Here is a 19139-nt window from a genome sequence, read left to right on the forward strand (position 1 = left end):
ATGGCAGCACAACATACCATAGTGCACCACTTCTCACCCTAGAAAAGAAAAGCATCAAACAGCATAACCTAAACCATCTAGTGGCAGCATTGTGTACCATCACTTCTAAAAACAGTGACATCCACTGAGTTTAAGTAAATCAAAGGTGGGCAAACCTCATAGGACTGTTTTGATCTGAAAAAATAACATAAGGGGCAGACAAGCAATTGTAGTCCATATGTTGCAGCCACTGCACTTTATATATAATATGCACACGCCTCCAACTAGGAGGGGCTGTCATATGGACAAGGGTTTGATACTTCTCTGGGCCGACATATGCCTTCATCCTTCTGAGGTTGCAACTTGAACACCACAATGTGACAGTAATGATGGCAAGTACTAACTGGTATAATCACGCACTCTAACTGGAACCCTGGAACTACTGGCGCTAAACACACACCAAATCATTGTAATTATTATTTTTAATATGATATAGGCATCACCCATTTTATATATACATAAAATCAGTATTCACAGTGTTGGTTCTTGGAAAAAAATCACATTTCTGTGCCAATAGTGAGTATCCAGTTGAGATTCTGACCTGCAGGTTGGAAGCAATGTCAGCAAAAGGGCATGTAAAGGTATAAACCCTCCATTTTTTAAATAAATGCTGAGCAGTCATATTCCTGCAGTCACTCTGCTTGCAACCACTGCTTAATTTAAAAAGTGCTGGCCAGTGGCCAATTATTTTTTTAACATGCCTGCAACACAGCAGAGTGGGCAGCTCCATGCCCACTGTCGATATGTACCCTTCTCCAGCATTCGGTTTTTCATGGATTCACATGCTTATTGAATATTCATTGTTGATTGATTGCTTTGATAGGTGGAAAGTGGAACATGTCTACAAGCCTTCCACAGAAAGCAGAGCAAACATGGATTCCCCCTTTGAAAAATCGATGGACAAATGGATGCAAAATCATTACAGAACTGATTAACTTGCCTGTCAAAATACTGAAGCAAGAACTTGAATTTCAACCACTGCAGCAAGGTCTTCCTTGGCATTGGGGCAGGCTCTCCTCCTTTTCTTGGCCTTGCCCCTGTGTTGGTGACTATGCTGTTGTTGCATGCACCTGCTATGCAGGCTGACTGGAGCAGTGTGTGGTCATGGCAAGCGCAAGCACCCAACATTTGCCCCTTTCAACTTCTTGTTCATGAAAATTGATAAATAGCACTGTTATGCCTGCGTGGGTCAGTTACATGAATAGCAAAGAGGCATCCCAGAATGCAAAGACACGTGGCCAGTGCACACTGTTTCTTGTTATGCGACAACGACTGACTGGTAAAATAAAGTGGTCAAAACACTACATCATAATCAAGCAGAGTCTAGGCTAAGGCAATAAGTGCTGTGGCTCATAAATATGTGCCAGTGCCGAACTCTGGCAAACACCCACACAAATTAAGCACTTCTCTCAACTATATTCTACTTGTTAGCTGTCATTCTACGAAACCACAAATGTTTCATAGGGCCAATGCCCTGTTAATCAGAAGGCACAAAATAGACCGGCAGTCCAAGCATGTATTTCATGTCTTTGTTAAATACATGGTTTTAACTCAAAACTCCACTATGGGCATATTGCTGGGAGTGGGCTGCAAAAGCAAGTGTGTGGGATCTTTCTTATCAATAAGAACTTATTCTCCAGCATGGGGTCTGGCATGGATTCACATGCTCATGAATAGTCCCTGTCGTCAGGCTGGGAATCTTCTGTGAAAGAAAAACAGTTTTGCTCTTTTGCCTGAAAAAAGTATTTTACTCTATAACCAATCACTGCCCTCCAGTGACAGTCGGCTCCATAAGCTCCACCCCAGGGGCCATCTTCAGATTTGTACTGCCCGTTTCAGTGTTGGAAGTCCTCTCATATCGCTCTTTGAGCCTTTTTTGATAGTTTGAATTTTTTTGATAAAATTAGTCTTTTATTTTTTTTGGGACTGACGTTCCATCTTCAACCGTCGCTTGACTACCAGCAGTGGGGACCCATTGTCGGCGAAGATCACCATCCATCGCCTTGACGATGTCTGAGAAGAGGAGTCTCTTCAAGCTCTGCACCAAGTGTGGACTAAGGAACATCTAAGTTGAGGATTGGCACCTCAAGTGTCTTTATTGCCTGCATCCGGACCATGATGAGGAGGGATGAGAGATTTGCCTCGATTTTCAGTCGAAGACCAGGAAGCACAGTTACCGCAGGTTAGCAGCGTGGCTCAAGTTGGGAAGGCCTCTGACTCGGCTGCCGGGCACAGCCGTGCCTCCTCTAGGACCGGCCGGTCCCATGAGCATGCACCCTCTGAAAAGATGTCGAGATCCTTTGAGGATGCCTCTGGCCAGAGGATCCAAAAGAAGTCCAAACGCCATTTTGTGGATCCCGCTAGGGTCGCCGTGGCTTCAGAACCCAGTTCAGGAAGGACCTGTTCCCCGTCTCCATCTTCATTCACAGTGATCCTGCCAGTGGGGAAGGTATTTCCTGCGAGGAATTCCCTGACCCTTCGAAGCACTGTTCCTCTTCTAAGGACAAGGGTGTGAAGGGGATGGCCAAGACCCTGTCGATGACGGCTCCGTCTGCCAAGACCTCATCTTAGTCGGCGACCACTTCGTCATCCATGGTGTCCGATTTGTCGACAGTGACTCTGTCAACGACCAGGGCAGCTGCCATCCAGTCAACGACCCTGACGACGACGCCGACAACCATTGTTAGTTTGTCAATGGTAGGGGCCATTACGACCGTCTTGTCCTCAGTGAAGACAACAGCTACGCCGCAAGTGTCTTTACCTCCACACCCTCCGACAGCTGCGCCCACGACTCCTGAGGCTGCGCCTGTGTGTGAACAGGTTCCCATCCTCGCCTCCTTCCCTAAAGATTCTGGGAGATTGAGGGAGCTGCTGCCCCCCCTATGGGTTTTCTACCCAGGGTGGGGAAGGTGTCCCAGGCAAGCCGGCAAGGGTCTCTGAGGACGTCCCCGCAATTATACACCACCTCTAATGACGGTAGCCTGCCCGAAGATCACTATTTGGATCATGAGGGAGACCCCGGCCCCATATCCCAGGAGGGATCACCGAGAGGGGAGCCTGAACTGCCTCTTGGTCCACGTTTCAGCCTAGAGCCGGCACCTGTGATCCCAGTCACGCCTCATCCAGCTCCAAGGGGCAAGTCTTTGGACATTTTGACAACCCTCCACACCTGGGTGTCGAAGATACAGTAGAGGCTACCAGCTGCCCTGGTTCCTGGGACGGTCAGTAGCCCTCCGAGACCTGAGTCTGACAAGATCAAGACGCACATCAAGCCCTTCCAAGCCAAGGCGGCAACCCATAGCCTTGTGGCTGATTCGCTGCCAGCACCGCCCCAGAGACCGTTGACCCCGGTCAGGGAGGTGCCTACACATACCGACACTGGCACAGACTCTGCACCCGGGAGTCTTCACGGAAGATGTTCATGTCAATTCCACTGCTGGACGATGTTTGGGAGGAAGGGTTGTACCTATTGAAGTCGCCAAATACCTCCCCTCCCAGAAGAGAGAGGCTGGAGAAGAAGTATAGGGTGTTTAACTCGGCCCGCAAGTGCCTGAGATTGCAGCCTTCGCCAGACTCTGTGGTGTCTGCCGCAGCCAGGAAAGGCTTGGTGTACCCATCATCCTTGTCAATGGTGCCTCTGGACCAGGAGGGAAGAAGCTGGATGCTGTGAGGAAGCACATCATTTACACCACAGCTTCCTCCATCAAAGCCGCCAACGACCTGTCCATCCTGTCCCGGTAGGATCAGGAACTCTGGTAAAAGCTTGGGTCGATCCTGAGCTTCCGGGCAGAGGACAAGGCTGATGCCCTGCCTCTATTCCAAGAGAGCTAGGTGGCCTTGGACCATGCCATCATGGTGGCGCTGGATATTGCAGACTCTGGCTTCTGCGACACCAAGGTTGGCAGAAGGCTACAGACTTCAGGGCGGACGTGCAGTCCAAGGTGGTGGATATTCCCTTCAACGGGAACAATCTGTTCGGAAATGCGGTGGATTAGACGCTCCAATCGATTAAGACCGACACAGAGACTGCACAGTCCGTGGGGACAATGAGGCAGAGAAAATCATCGTCCTTTCGTTCTTCAAGAGGGAAATCAGGCAGATCCTCCAAGGGATACTCTGCACCCTATCGCCAGTCCTTCCACTCTACCACCCAGGAGGCCTACATATGGCACTCACAAGCCTTCAGCGGGGGAGGGCAGCGTCGTCGCCCACAGGCCAGGACACAGACCCCGAAGCAGGCCTGAATCAGCCATTGATCCGGTTCCCCACTTTCGCTTCCCAGTGGGCGACCAGCTAGCGAACTTTGTCGACAAGTGGAAGACCATCACCATAGACAAATGGGTGCTGGGCGTTCATCAGGGGCACACCTTGGAATTCCAACACAGGTGTCATTGCATTCCTCCTGTGGCGCATCGAGAACTACACATGGCCCAGCTGCTGCAGGAGGTTCAGGCCATGTTAAGAAAGGGGGTTATAGAGCCCGTCCCCCAGCACCTCTGGGACTCCAGAGTGTAATCCACATACTTTCTGGTACAGAAGAAGTCAGAAGGGTGGTAGCCAATCCTCCACTTAAGACTCCTAAAGAAGTACTTGAAATCACAGAAGTTGAGCATGGTCACGTTGCAGCATGTGCTCGGCCTGCTCGAGGAAGGGGATTTCCTGGCTACCTTGGACCTGGAGGATGCCTACTTTCACATCCCCATTCATGCAAAACATCAGAAGTTCCTACAGTTTGTGGTCCAGGGACGGCACTATCAGTTCAAGGCCCTGCCCTTCGGCATGAAGTCAGTGCTGAGTGTTCACGAAATGTTTGGCTCTGGTGGCAGCGGATCTGCACCTTACGGGGATCCACGTCTACCCTTATCTAGATGACTGACTGATCCGCTCCCGCACGCTGGCAATCCAGCACAGCATGGAGACTATTCGCCTTCTGACGGATTTTGGATTCTCCATCAACTATCCAAAGTCCTGCATGGAGCTATGGCAGAACACTCTGTTCCTGGGCACCCGCCTCAACACGGTTAGATGCTTGGCGACCCCCTCAGAGGAGGGGGTGACGGCCATCCTGGATAAAGTGCAGCACCTGTCGTAGGCGCAGAAGGCAACAGTGCAAGCCATCAAGTCATCATTGGGCATGATGTCCACCTGCATCCACCTTGTCCCACTGTGCAGACTTCAGATGAGGCCTCTTCAGGAGTTTCTGGATGCACAGTGGCTGCAGATCACAGGTACTTTGACGGACAAGGTTGTTCTCAACCAGGAGTTCCGACAATCTCTTCGATGGTGACGGGCACTTCCACATCTCACTAAAGGGGCTTCTTTCCGGATACCTCCATTCGATGCCACGGTTACCACGGACGCCTCCCTGGAGGGGTGGGGGGGCCACACCGCACACTCCCACGCCAGGGGCCTCTGGCTCCCAGAAGAAAAGGACCTCCACATCAACGTCCTGGAACTTAGGTCAGTCTTCTGCGCCCTCAAGTCGTTCCTTCCGCAGCTGAAGGGGAAGGTGGTACACATATTCACTGACGGCACCACCACCATGTTCTACATCATGAAGCAAGGCGGGATGTGCTCTCCCGTGTTTTCCTGGGAGGCCTTGTTGCACTGGGCCATCCTTCAGGGCATGTTCCTCGGACTATTTCATCTGGCAGGGAGCTGTGGTCCTGCCACGAATGGGAGCTTCAGCAAGTGCAAGTATCTCATCTCTTCAGAAAGTGGGGTTGAGCCCAAATTGACCTGTTCGGGACGGTGACAAACTCTTTAAGTGCCAGAGGTTTGCCAGCAGGTTCCCTCAGCCAGGGAGCCTGAGGGATGCCTTCTCGTTCCCATGGAGGGGCTCTCCCTGTATGCCTTCCTTCCAATTCTGCTCCTGCTACGTGTGATGAACACACTCAGTTGTTGTCATTGCAGCATGATACTCATCGCTCTGACGTGGCCCTGGCAGATCCGGTACCCGGACCTGCGCCGTCTGTTGATGGCTCCGTCCATCTGGCTACCTCCACTTCCTGACCTTCTCACTCCTGCAGCCCTAGAGTTTTGACATTACGATCTCCCACTGGAATGCAAGAAGATTCTGACCAAGGCCAAGTTGTCCTCTACGCTGTTATGCTACTGTACTGCGGGTCACCTAGGCACTCACCAGTAAAAATGACAAAATTAGTCTTAAAAAGGAGTGTACACCAGGTAAGAGGTATAGCAATTTATTATGGGCTCAGATACAGCTGGGAAAGCAAAATTCAAAAAATGCGGAACAGAACTGCATGAAAAGCACTGTCAAAGATGAGCCCCAAGAACCAAAGCTTTTATAATCACACAAACTAATTAGCATCAACACATATTGCAACATTAGGATAGGCCTCTATGTGAAGCTGATTGGCAAAGTCTTATAATTCCGCTTTAGAAGGGCATACATTATCTTGCAATTGGATCCTGCACATCTTGCCACACCAGCCTTGGCCCCCTCTGTGATGTCACAGTCCAACCCACAATTCTCACATCATAGTGCCAAAACATTGAGACATTTGAGATGACCAGCTGATCTTTATTCATCTGTCGCTGGTCATCTCCATCCATTTCTCATGGGAACACAACCGATCATGACACTACAAGAGCCTTTAACTGTTGACAAGATGCCAGTGTAATGTCGCATCTTAGGAACTCTTTTGACCACTTCCCTGGCTGTGATGTGCTAAGGGGCAATTTGAAACAGCCATGCAACACTTTGAAACCATCAGTAGACCAGTTTCATAAACTAATATGACGAATTATAAAATGCTTGTGCATTCCCCGCCTTCCCTGGCACCCATGAGCTTTGCTTCCTGACACAGAAAGTATCAAAGGCTGCTCATCTCTTACATCATGATCCTGGGAACGTGTAGTTTGCAATGTGCAGCTAGCTTCTATGGCTGCTTGGTAGATTAATAAATTAATTTCTAATGAAAGCAAGCTCCAAAACCTGTTTACAGTGCCTGGGTCTAATGCTATGCCTTACATACTTACCTATAATTCAATTAAAGCTATACTACCTATAGGTTATTTATCTAGAACACAATTTGTTGGGTTCAGCTTAGTACATAGGTAGGATTGTTTGGCTATCAACAAAGCCCCCCGCCCCCATTTAGTGGGCTAACCCCCGCGGATGATAAGTTTGTGCCCCTTTACTGCGCTGAACTTGCATTTTTACCACAATACGGTCACAAGTGGAAGCGCTTCACAGAGTGGTGCAGAACCTAGAAGAATACACCGCTGCAAGTTACAGCTCTGCAGCTCGTTCCGTATCTGCTTTCCCTGGCCAAAGCTGGCCTTGCTCACGCTGCAGTCAAGGTACATCTGGCTGCCATATCCCGTTACACCAGGACTCCTGGTAAGCCATCTCTGTGGTCACACAGGCTTGTCAAGGAGTTCCTAAAAGGCCTCTTGAGGACTTTTCCACCAGTGAAGGCTCCTGTTTCCAGGTTGGGAGCTCAACATTGTTTTGACTAAGAGCATGGGGGGGGCTTACAGAATAGATAGGTTACAGTTGCAGTTGTTAAACGGAGAATATATACAAGACAGACATAATGCATGGTATTAAGATTACAGATAGGATAACGTATAAACACTATTTACAGTAATTACAGAATATAAATGTGAACAGGTGAAGGGTTGTGGGGGTTGGGCGAGTGAGGGGTGGTCATTGGAGGTGGATGTGTGTGCATTAGTTACCCAAGCTTTGAGTAAAGAGGTGCGTTTTGAGTTATCTGCGAAAAATCCAGAAAGATTCTTGTGCTCTGAGTGGGAGCGGCAGTGAGTTCCAAAGTTTGCTGGCAATCGTAGGGAAGCTACTACCACCTGCATTTTTGAGCTTGAACCTGGGAATAGCAAGGCAGTGCTAGTAGGCTGCTCTAGTCAGTCTTGCACGCTGTGTCATGGTGATTTTGTCAGACAGGTATGCGGGGGCCATCCGGTGAAGACATTTGTGAGTTAAAGTGAGTGATTTGAACACGATACGTTCATGTACCGGCAGCCAGTGTTGCTGATGTCTTGTTGCTGATACGTGTGCTGATCTGGGGATGTTAAGCGCAGCTCTGAGAGCGTTACTTTGAAGGACCTGTAGCTTCCGGATATTCTGGATCTTAGTGCCGGCATATAAGGCGTTACAGTAGTCGAGACGGGTAAGGACTATTGCTCTGGCTAGGGTCATACAGCTGTCCGGTGTGAGGAATTGTTTGCAGGCGCTGATGAGTTTTCATGTGTAGGTAGTGGTTGATGTTGTGGCATTTACTTGTTTATTGAGGGTGGGTGAGGAGTCTAAGTAGAAACCTAGTGTTTTTACTTCGTTAGTAACTTTAATGGTGTTTCCATCAATGTTGAAGGAGTTGAAGGCATCATTTAGTTTTGCGAGCCTGTGTTGAGAGCCTATGAGGAGCAACTGTGTTTTGTCATCATTTAAGCATAGCCCGTGATGCGCTGTCCAAGCTTAAATGGTGAGGTATATGGCATTGAGAGTGGCTGTGTTGGCGTTGTGGTCCCCGGATATTGGGATGAGGATCTGGGTGTCATCTGCGTAGTTTGTTTAGGTGACACCCAGGTCGTTCAGCCGGTCAAATAGACTTTGTAAAAATATTGTATAAATTGGGGGATACACACGAGCCTTGGGGTACTCCACACACGACTATGGTGGGTGGTGCTTCCGGCATTAGGGGAGAAGACTTTCATTGTTCTGTCACTAAGGAAAGATTGTATCCATTGTGTGGCATTTGTGGAGAACTGCGCTGCTGAGGCCAGGTGTTTACACAGGATATTGTGGTCCACCAGATCGAACGCAGCGGAGAGGTATAAGAGAGGAAGCAAGGCTAGTTTTCCTTTGTCCCTCAGGTCGTCCATTTGGACTTTTAAATCCAGGAGTGCTGTTTCCGTCCCATGTCCCATGGGCGGAATCCAGGCTGACGTAACCCCAGGATGTTATTGGCTTCAAGGTACTTCTGCATTTGCAAGCAAGCTACTCTATCAAGAATTTTCAAGAGAAACAGTACAGTTGCTATTGTGCAGTAATTTGTGGGAATGTTGGGGTCAAGGGTGTTTTTATTTTTTTAGTAGGGGTAGTACCCAAGCGTTTTTTAAATCCATGGGGATGCATTTGTTTTTGAATGAGGCATTAATAAGATTGGTGATGAAGGGGGTGAGTTGGGGTGCGCAGTCTTTAATGACAGTAGGTGTGCAGGGGTCACCTTGGCACCTTGACGGTTTTAGACTTAGGATGATTTGGAGCACTTCTGAGTTATTGACCTCCATAAATTCGAATTGGGGCAGTTCCTTGAGGTTGGTGGCGCTCTCACGGAGGGTTGGTGGTTCGGAAATTTTGGCTAGGCTGTTCTTTTTTGCTTCGATTATGGATTGGAGACAATTGATTTTGTTTTGGAGAGCGTTTTGTATGTTCTCACATGAAATTGCATCTTTGTTGCAACTTTCCACTGGTGGGATCGGGGTTTCTAACTCTGAGGATTAAAAACATTTCCTTTGTGTTTGAGCTAACTTTAGAGATTGTCGTTGTAGAGTTTACTTTTGCTAAGGAGTACTTGTTGTTTGTATTCCCTGGAGGCATTGTCAAAAACATTTTTGTTTGTTACTGTAGGCGATTTATTTCCAGAGTGATTCAGCCTTTCTTTTAGTCTTTCTTAGAGCTTTTAGCGCAGGGATGAACCAGAGGTGGGCAGGTTGTTTGGCTTTGTATAGCGCAAGCAGGGCTATTTTATTTCTAGCTGTAAGGATTGTGTCATTGTAGAGTTTGGTCATAAAGGTTGGGTTGGTGCTATCAACGTTTGGCGGTGCCAGGACAGGCTGTAATAGCGGGAGCAGGTTGTTGGCTGTGATATTCCTTTTGTTTCTAGAAGGCACCTTTGGGGCTTGTATAGGGAGGTTGGTTTGGCTAATCTTTGTATCAACATGGAATGTGATGAGGTGGTGATCAGACCACGGACAGAGAGAGTTAGATGTGATGGTGGAATTGCAGTTGATGTCTGCAAACCAGTCGACTATACAACCTTTCACATGTGTGGGATTATGGATCCTGTGCACAAATCTGTCATGGTGTTAGTCAAGGATAGAGCGTTGTTGTAGAGAGGGTCATTCAGGCCTAGGTTAAAATCACCCAAAATGATGGTTTGTGATTTGGGTTTGTCATTAGAAGAGACAAATTGCGTGACCTCATTCTCAAAGGTGAGTCACGGCCCTGGGGATTTGTAGATGAGGTGAATGTTTAATGTGGCTGTTGCTGATAGTGACATGTTTACTGTAACGCTTACCTGAACTCTGCGGGGGCATCTGACTCTGGTGTGGGATTCCGCAAGGAAAGGGTGTTTTTCTTCTTAGAGGAGCATTGATTAGTAACTCTGCAAAAATGGGTAAAGCAGCCTTTCTTCACTACAGGAGCTTAATCGTGTTCACAGTAGTCTCAAGAGAGGATAATCCAATGAATGAATTCACTGTAGAGAATGTACTACTGCTCACCCTAGTCTTGATTTTGTTGAGCTCTCTATCCTGCTCTGGTGCAGGGGCACAAGTCCTATAGAATTATGAAGCTTGTAGTAGACGATTAAAACTGGAGCCAAAAGGAGGAGGAATTGGAATTCTGAGGGGAATTGGAAAGGGAGTGTACTAATATATATTAGCCTGTACGTGAATGAGGTAAATAATTGGACTGTACTCTGAGGTGATAAATTGGATACACAACATGTAGGGACAGAGAGAGAGCTAATTTATCTGTTTCCCTGAAACTACGTTATTACTATGGAATCTCAGAAACAGCGTGACGTACTTGAATATAATGGGGAAACATCCATGCACAACGCGGTCGTTAGTGCTACAGTGTAGTGCACCCTGAAGATTATAACAAAGCTTTCGCAATGGCAACAGCCTCAACTGTGTTCCAAAACTCGGAACTCTTATTCTTATAAATAACATAACTGCGAAAAATAAACTTGAGGTAAGTTCACCTGAGCGAACGTCGGAAGAAGCAAGAACAAATAAATTGAACAATAGGCATTCGCAACTTGCGGTTTTGTAGAAGTTCAGTGAAAATCTTGCCACACAGAATGTAGCAGTCGCTTGAACGGGAAGCTAAAGTGGAAGCTAGCGTCTGACAAGAAACGCCTCAGGATACAGACAAGTAACGGTAGACCGACAGGAGGCAAACTGAAGCGGCAGGGATGGAAATGGCAAGGAGAACACGGGGGAAACTAATACTGAGAGAAAATAAACTAAATGGACCAAAAACTGTAAACTACTGAGGCTAAAGAGTTAACTGTGACAGGAATCGCAGTAAGCGTTGCGCTGCAACAGCAGTAACAACGCGAATCGCAGAACTCCAGGAGGGCGGGGCCTATAAAGGCAAAGGTGAAGAAGGCATAGACTAACACTGCTAAACCAGGGATGACCAGCAGGGTGGCCATATTGGGTGACCAGGCAGTAGGTTACTCATGCACTACAGAACCCATCTTATGTGTAGCCCAAGTGCGCCATGCTAATGACCAACTCATCTGGGGAACTAAAGTGGGTAACTTGCCCGTGATCATGACAGTTACTGGTAGAAGTTCACAGGAAGTAAGGGGAGTTGCAGACACCTCTCTCATGCTCAGGGAAGATTTTGCTATGATGGCAACTCCTCCACCTTTGGCCTTAAGTCTGTACCTCCTACATATGAAGTAGCTGTCCAGAACGGCGATTGAGGGGGCTGGTCCTGCTACGGCATGGAGCCAGGATTCTGTTATGGCTAGGAAGTCTAGATTGTGTCATGTGGTGATGTCTGCAATGTCTAGTGTCTGGGCTGGAAGTGATCTAGCGTTAATGAGAGCTCCAAGAATTGTGTGGTTGGGTGTGTTGGTGGGTGGGTGTGAGTTGTTGCGTGCTGTGCGGGATGTAAGGAGAGAGTTTCTTCTCCAGGTGGTCGGGGCAGTGGTGCCTATTGTGTCTCTAGTTGATTTAGTTCTGGTTGCAAGGCTAGCGTTTCTGAGTGACAGTGGGCATGGGCAACTGTTGGTGGGGTTAAGATGATGAGGGGTTGCCCTGGCTGCCAGGTTGTGCTTATCATGAAATACCGGCAGGTTGTGGATCACCTGGGGAATCGTGAGGTTGTGGTTGAGCACCACCAAAGGGAGGCGGGTGGGCTGCTTAGAGTTGGCATCAGGTATGTTTGGGGGCACGGCTATAGACTGGGATGGAATGATGCTAGATAGGGTCATAATGTGACTTGCATAAATCAGGTATTTGATTGGAGCAGAGGACATGGTAGTCGGTTGGGTAGATGGGCTAAGTGGTGATGTGCCACTTACTGGACTACGGGGTCTATGGAGGTCAGGAAACTGCAGGCGCAGGTTAGCCTTGTTGTGAGGGTTGGCGAACTCTCGACTCTAGTGCAGGTAACAGGAACTAGCTGCTTGTGAACTGCTGAGGATCCTTTAGGACAGGAGTCCTGTGAGGATTATTTTCCAGGGACAACTAGCAGGCACTGATGGTGTCTTACAGTGTGGACTAGTGGTAGACAGTGCAATGTGTGATCGTGCTCCACATATTGCAGTAATAATACTGGCTAGGGAGTCAGCGTAAGGGGCACTGTGTTAGGCAGAATCCTGTGCAATTCCCTTGGGGAACACTGCAAAAAGATTAGGACTACAGGAGTAAACAGTAAACCCAATTGGTAGCAGTCTGCACCACCCAGATTTACCTGGTAGCTGTGGCTGAGCGTCAGACTTCTCTCAAGAAGAGTAGGGCAGTATATAGAGTATACACAATAGGGCTTAAAACACAGTAGAGCAAACAAACACTGACCAGAGCTTTGTATAAAAAGTATATAATTATTTATTTAAAACACACTTTAGGTAATATACTAGCACTCTAAATCAAAAGCAAGTTAAAACACAGTCAGGTAAAGTATACACACCTCCCTTGATAACTATCAGACAAGTCAGAGTTAAAACACCACGATTTGTTAAAACAGATGTGAGCGCGTAACCTGATGGCACTCCAATAGTTCAGTTAAAGGGAGAGAAAAAGGCAGGGCATAGAAATAAAACGGGCCCCAACACTTTTAGGAGTTCTCAACAAGGGAATAAAGGCAGTATATACTGTAGAGCCAAAATTCATAGGCCAAGCCCACTTTAAATGGAGCAAAGCGAAATGTGCCCAGGATCACACGGTTTAAAATGCACTAAAAGTCTTTGAAGAATGTTCAAAAGAGGTTGGGGCGATTCAAGAAGGTAAAGTTAGAAGGGCTGGGGCAAACCCAGTTGGAAAGCCAAGGATTTAAGGGTCACCTTGGGCAAACCGAAGAAAGGGAGGACAGGCAGGACACAGTACCTTAAAGAGAGAGGAAGCTCCAGCGGTGGCAGTTGTTCCTGGCAGTGGTTGCAGTTCGTTGTTTCGACCAGGGGAAGAGAGGATCTCGTCGAGGAGGAAACGTGGAGTCGTTTCACTGCACAGGGATGAAACCAGCCGCGGAGTTCGTCGGTAAAAGGTGCGTTCCTTTTATTCACTGCCAAAGTGGTGAAGCTTGGCTATCCGGCCGCCGGGGTGCTTGGCGCGGGCGATTCGACCAAGAGACGTCTTTGGAAGGCGAAAGGGGCGAACTGGTTGGTTCCACCAGCTCAGAGGAAGAAGAATCGTCCAGCAGAAGATCTTCTCTTGTCGTTGGGAAAGTGGTGAGTTCGTTGCAGTAGGGCTTCACCGGTGGTGTCATCGTTGCAGATGGCTCAGCTTCTTCCCTCTTCGGATTCTTAGGTCCTGTGGCGACTTCTGAAGTTCCAGTCCCAAAGGCCCTGCTTTTATGCAGAAAAACCCCCATTCAACAGCCTAGCTGTCACTCAAACATGCTAAGTGGTGAGCCGGGCGGCTCACCACTGGCCCAATCAGAACAGAGTGTGACTTGAGTTGCTAAGGCAACGCAGTCCAGGGTGCCAATTTCCCTCCCCACACATCCTGTGGAACCCAGACAGAGTGGCACCATTAGGAGGGCTTCTGTGGAGAAGCCCGCCAAAAAGTGGAACAAAGGGCTCGACCTTGGTCAGAGTTACAGAGAAGGACACGAATGCCATTTTAGAAAAGAGTTCTGGCAAAAAGACCCAACCATTGATTTAATATTAAATAAATAAACCGGCGGTATCTTTAACATTGCACCAACAAGTGGTGCGTTTAAAATCAATGGGAAAATCCCATAGAGAATATCCCGGTGGAATATTTTGCGTGGTAACCCCTCCACCAGCCAGAAACTCGACAAGGGGGGACTGGACAGTGCCTCCTTGAAAACAGACCCAGGGGCAATATAATTAACCCCTTCCAGTACTTCCACAATATGATGGTTTGTACTGGTTCTGTTCACAATTTAGGACTAGTAAAGTCAATGGTGACTTTACATGCCCTGGGAGACAGTAGTCAGTCCCAGGGTATGGAGTCTATGTTTGGGGGTCACTATGACACCCGTGTTACTGCACTGAAGGTGCTGTGTAACACATACACAAAAACAGATGATACCCTATGGAGAAAGAAAGCCCATAAGCACATACAAAGTCAAAGACATACCTCAAAACATTCCTAAGAGTGGGAGGAAAAGAGTCTCACTCTTAGCAGGAGAAAAAAACAAACCCCATAAATCCAGCAAAGCTGCTGGGGAACTCACTATGTTTGGGAAATTAGCCTTATAAGGGAATTCTCCCCAACACACTGGGACGCGTGTCATGGGAGTTGTGGGCTGGCAGAGCAGTCCTCAGGGCACAGAGGTATCTTGCAAGTACAATATCAAGGCAATGCAGAGTGATTCCATTCAAGACAGTTCACCATTAGTATCAGGAGGTGTGAGTAGGCATGAATCAGTTACATATTGGCATTCAATAAAAATACACCATCTACAGTAAAATCATACAATAAATCAAGACTGTAACATTGAAATTCGAATCAAGTCAAGTGCAAATCAGATAGCCTCAGACAAATATGGAGGGACCAACGCTATTAGGTTTGTAAGGCTAGGCGGTAGTTGGTATTCCGGTCACACGATGAGTCACGCGAGCAGAGTGAACCTGGTGAGGTGGCGGAGAGTAGGTAGGGGAATGCGTGAGGCAGCTGCACTTATCTCGGCCCTGCGACAGGCAGTTTTTTCAGATTGTAGGGCACCAGTGTGCCGGACAGGGGCAAACAGGGCCATTTTCGCAGGCCTTTGTCTGTTGGCTGGCTTCCGCCTGCCGGCAGCTTCAATAAGTTAAGGAGGAAGACTGCTGCTAGGCGACCTGGGTCAACAAAGACCTTGCTGAAATTGCACCAGCCATTTTGGAACGCTGTGGCCTGGTGAGCCTGCTTGCGCTGGATGGTGCTTCACGGTATGGAAATGGTTGCATCTAATTACTTGCGGGCTACATATTCAATTTCTTACTGCCTCGGGGTGCAGGCTGTGAAATTCAATAAGCCCTAGATACAAGTCTTGCGAGCCAGCCAATGCTCTTCCGAAAGCTCTGTTCATCTGGGCTTGTGTCGGGTGCTGATCGTGGGGGGGGCGGGGGGTGGTTCCTGCCTTCTCCAGTCGATCTGATCAAGTGAGCCTCTCAAGGGACAGGCGGGGCCTTTTTTTCACTGGCCTTCGTCTGTGGTCCGGCTTCCTCCTGCCGGTGGCTTCAATTGGTTAAGGAGGAAGACTGTTGCTAGGCAATATGGGTCAACAAAGACCTTGCTGAAATGTGACTCACGGGATAACCCTGTCTAAGGCTTCAATATCCAAGTGGCTCACCTGCTGCATCATGCACTGTCATCGTCTGGCTAACAGACCTCTTCCAGGCCGGCCAAGAGCTCATTTCACCAGAGCCATCGCAGCAACAACAGCGTTTCTCTCTGGTGTTCCCCTGCTCGACATCTGCAGAGCTGTACCGTGGAAGTCCACCCACACCTTCACGAGATTCTACTGCATCAACAGTAGATGTTTGGGAGGTGTGAGTAGGTGAGTAGGCGCAACCTGTTTGAGGTGAATCTGTTCCAGAGGTAAGTGTTTTGCTTCTGTTGAGCCTTGCCACCTCCTGTGGTTGTGTGTATGTACTGCTATGGAATCGTATTCATGAGCATGTGAATCCATGCCAGACCCATGCTGGAGAACAGTAGTTACAGGTAAGTAACTTCTTCCATATAAGCTATCTAGTATGTGATAATGCTCAGGGTAAGATGGCTTACTTGCAAAGTGTGTTTTAAAATGTTTGATTTCATGTGTTTGATTTCTCTTAACTACACTATGCTATTTTTCTTTCTGTCAGTTTGTTTTATTAACTTTATAGCATTTACTATTCCTTGAAGATTTAAATGGTGATGCATATTTTCGGTGCTTGGTGGTAGTCATCTGTGTGATGTCCAATGATTGAGATCACAAACTTTCAGGCACTCGTTTTTTGTTTTAACCTTAGTATAACATTTAGTATTATCCACAGAATTGTTTTTTCTTGGAAAGAGCAATACATGACTTCTCATCAGTACAGTTTTGTGTAGTGTAGAGTTAGTGAATGCCTTCAATAAAATTGAATTTCATGAAATGAGTGAAGAAAGAAATCCACCTCTTGGTAATTGCACAGCAATAACCATCTTTTAGAATTATATGCAAAATTGACTTGGAGTAACGCTTTCCTCCGTAGATATGGATATGTATGTGCTACAAAAATTATGAAGCTACGAAAAATCCTTGAAAAAGTTGAAGCTGCGTCAGGATTCACATCTGAAGAGAAAGGTAATTATATTTAACTAATGCAATAAACGTTAAGGCTGAAGCTGTTCAAATTTAATTTGGGAACTGGCACCCTAGCCTGTAAAAAACCAGTGAGGCACACGTGAACGCACGCAATTGCTTGCATCCAATTTCCAAATAATTGTTTTGTTCTTACTACCTCTCTTTTGATACCTTTACTTCTTAGCTATAACCAAATTCATGTGGATGTTTCATGAGATATTTGACAACATTGGCTCATTACATTATCATATGTTGCAAAACTGACGCATCAAAAAAATTGCTTTTCATTGGCACTGTCCCCTCTGCCCCATCACCAGTATCTGGTGTAACTCCACGGCACTGAGTCGCCTTGACGTGTAAGAAGTCTATAAAGAAGAAGCAGAAGATGTCTGTGTTTTATTGCGAGTCTTCAGACACCATTCTGGTTTGTGCTCCAGAGGATGGTTCCATAGCACTGCATCACCAAATTCAGAGTCTGAAGTGGAATACATTACTAAAAAGTTAGAAGTAACTTTTTTTGCAGCAAACAAATAGGCTTTCAGGTAGTCTATGCATCTTTTTTGGACAAGGTGAACCGACAACCTGTTGCGCATGCTGCTCCTTCATTAGATAGGGTGGTTGAACTATCTGCTCTTCTATGCACATCCTGGGGTTCGGCATTGAGCCTTCCATTTTACCACTGGGAGCCTTCATGGTGCTGTTGTGCTTCATTTCTGGCAGCATGATTTGATGTTTCGGCTCCATTTCTGAATCCAGTACTGCCACTGCTTACTCTAGCACCTCTTCCAATGCTGATTGTGGTGCACCACTTCTGTCTCTGAAGCCCGGGGCAACTCCATGATTGGCTTCTTCCTGCCACAATGGCCACCAGTAACTCTGAGTTTAACGTGATTAGTACTGTGAGGGGTCAGAAATGAGAGCCAGACACAAGGTTGTCATGTTTTGTGCAAGAAGATATTTATAAAAAGAAAGAGTTGGAAAAATACCTCTCTATTCCTATGCTAAAGAGGTGTTTCCCTGCCTATAAATGAAAACGAAATATCTGTCTGTGTCAGGATGTCAACAACTGAAAAAACTGTCCTTGTGGCCAAAACACCCTATCCTGACCCTCACACTATTAACAAATGACAATGTGTAAGAAAACATACCTTCAATTGGACAAAAAGTGATCACAACCAAAAATGGGTATAATTCCAACAAAATGTTCTTCAAGGCAGGAACCTTTGGTTCCAGAGGGTTGATCCCTTCCCCTGGATGTTCAATTGTAAGAAGAACAGTCACTTGTGTAAACAGTTCCTTGATATCTTGTTTGGACTCCCCAGATTCCTGTTTACGTAACCATGTCTTGAACAGTCTTTCGTTAATGCAGTTTTCTCCGTGGTCTGGATTGCAATGTCTTTCTTTAACATCAAACTTTCCAGGGTTCAAATAAACAAACACCAATCTTAACGTTACTATTTCTTGGGGCTTGCAAATTGCCTGGTTTACTCTCCTGCCAGGTTCCTTTCCGCAATGGCAACTGCGTGGTGTACTCTCCTGCCAGGACTTTTATATTTGTATCGGTTGCTTGCTGTCTTGCTTTTCAGGATTTCTCATATATATTTAATTTGCCTGATATTTTTGGTCTACCCAGACTTCTCATTTGCTTTACTCGCCTGGTGTCTTTCTTACCATAGCTTCTCAGGTGCTTCATTCGCCTGGTGCCTTTGGTTTACCGGGGCTTGTCATATGCTTTATTCGTCTGGTATCCCGCCGCTTTACCAAGGCTTTCTTCGATGCTTCACTGGCCTTGTGTCATGCTTTACCAGGACTTTTCTTGTATATTTCACTCACCTGGTATCTTACTTTACCAAGTCTTCCTCATATATATTTCTGTATCATAAATATTGCAGGTATGGCAGCCGTCGGGTTGATATATATTTGTGGAAAGGTTTCTTTAAGTTTGGCCCCACATTTACATTTCAGATATTCACAGTTCATTGGGATTTGCCTTTCTGCCTTTTGGTATTCAAGTAAGCCTTTTGTCATTTTCACAAAGTAACAATGTTCAAATTGCTGTTGTAGTGGTCGCCAGAACGTCCCTGGGCCCCACTAGCTTCGGATAGACTTGCCGACTTTCTCCAGCGTCGCCGGTCTGGTTTGCTCTTCTGCAGCCTGCTGCCATCACCCGCTTTCCAATCTCGAGGCTGCCAGCCAGCCTCGCGACTCCGCGGTTATCTGCTTCCCCCACAGGATCCAGAATGGAGAACGCTAGCCTCTCGACTCGCCGAGCAGCAAGGACTTTCCTCGGGACTCCCAGCATCTCCACAGCACAGTCTCTGCTTTTGCGCCCTTCTGCTCCGCCTCACCGGTACCTACTGTACGTAAGATCTCA

At 47.1% G+C, this 19139-nt stretch overlaps 1 protein-coding gene across 9 annotated transcripts in view; it reads left to right on the plus strand.

Moving 5' to 3' along the window:
* The window catches only part of CYLD (CYLD lysine 63 deubiquitinase), a 1796774-nt gene that overhangs the window by 1354172 nt on the left and 423463 nt on the right, over window positions 1–19139 (plus strand). For all 9 annotated transcript variants that reach the window (XM_069639469.1, XM_069639490.1, XM_069639472.1 and 6 more), the window contains one exon: window positions 16674–16765. In XM_069639469.1, the coding sequence (XP_069495570.1) occupies window positions 16674–16765 (92 nt within the window). The remainder of the gene's footprint in view (window positions 1–16673; window positions 16766–19139) is intronic.

The sequence above is a fragment of the Ambystoma mexicanum genome, chromosome 1q, assembly GCF_040938575.1.
Source record: "Ambystoma mexicanum isolate Mex_15411 chromosome 1q, UKY_AmexF1_1, whole genome shotgun sequence".
NCBI lineage: Eukaryota > Metazoa > Chordata > Amphibia > Caudata > Ambystomatidae > Ambystoma > Ambystoma mexicanum.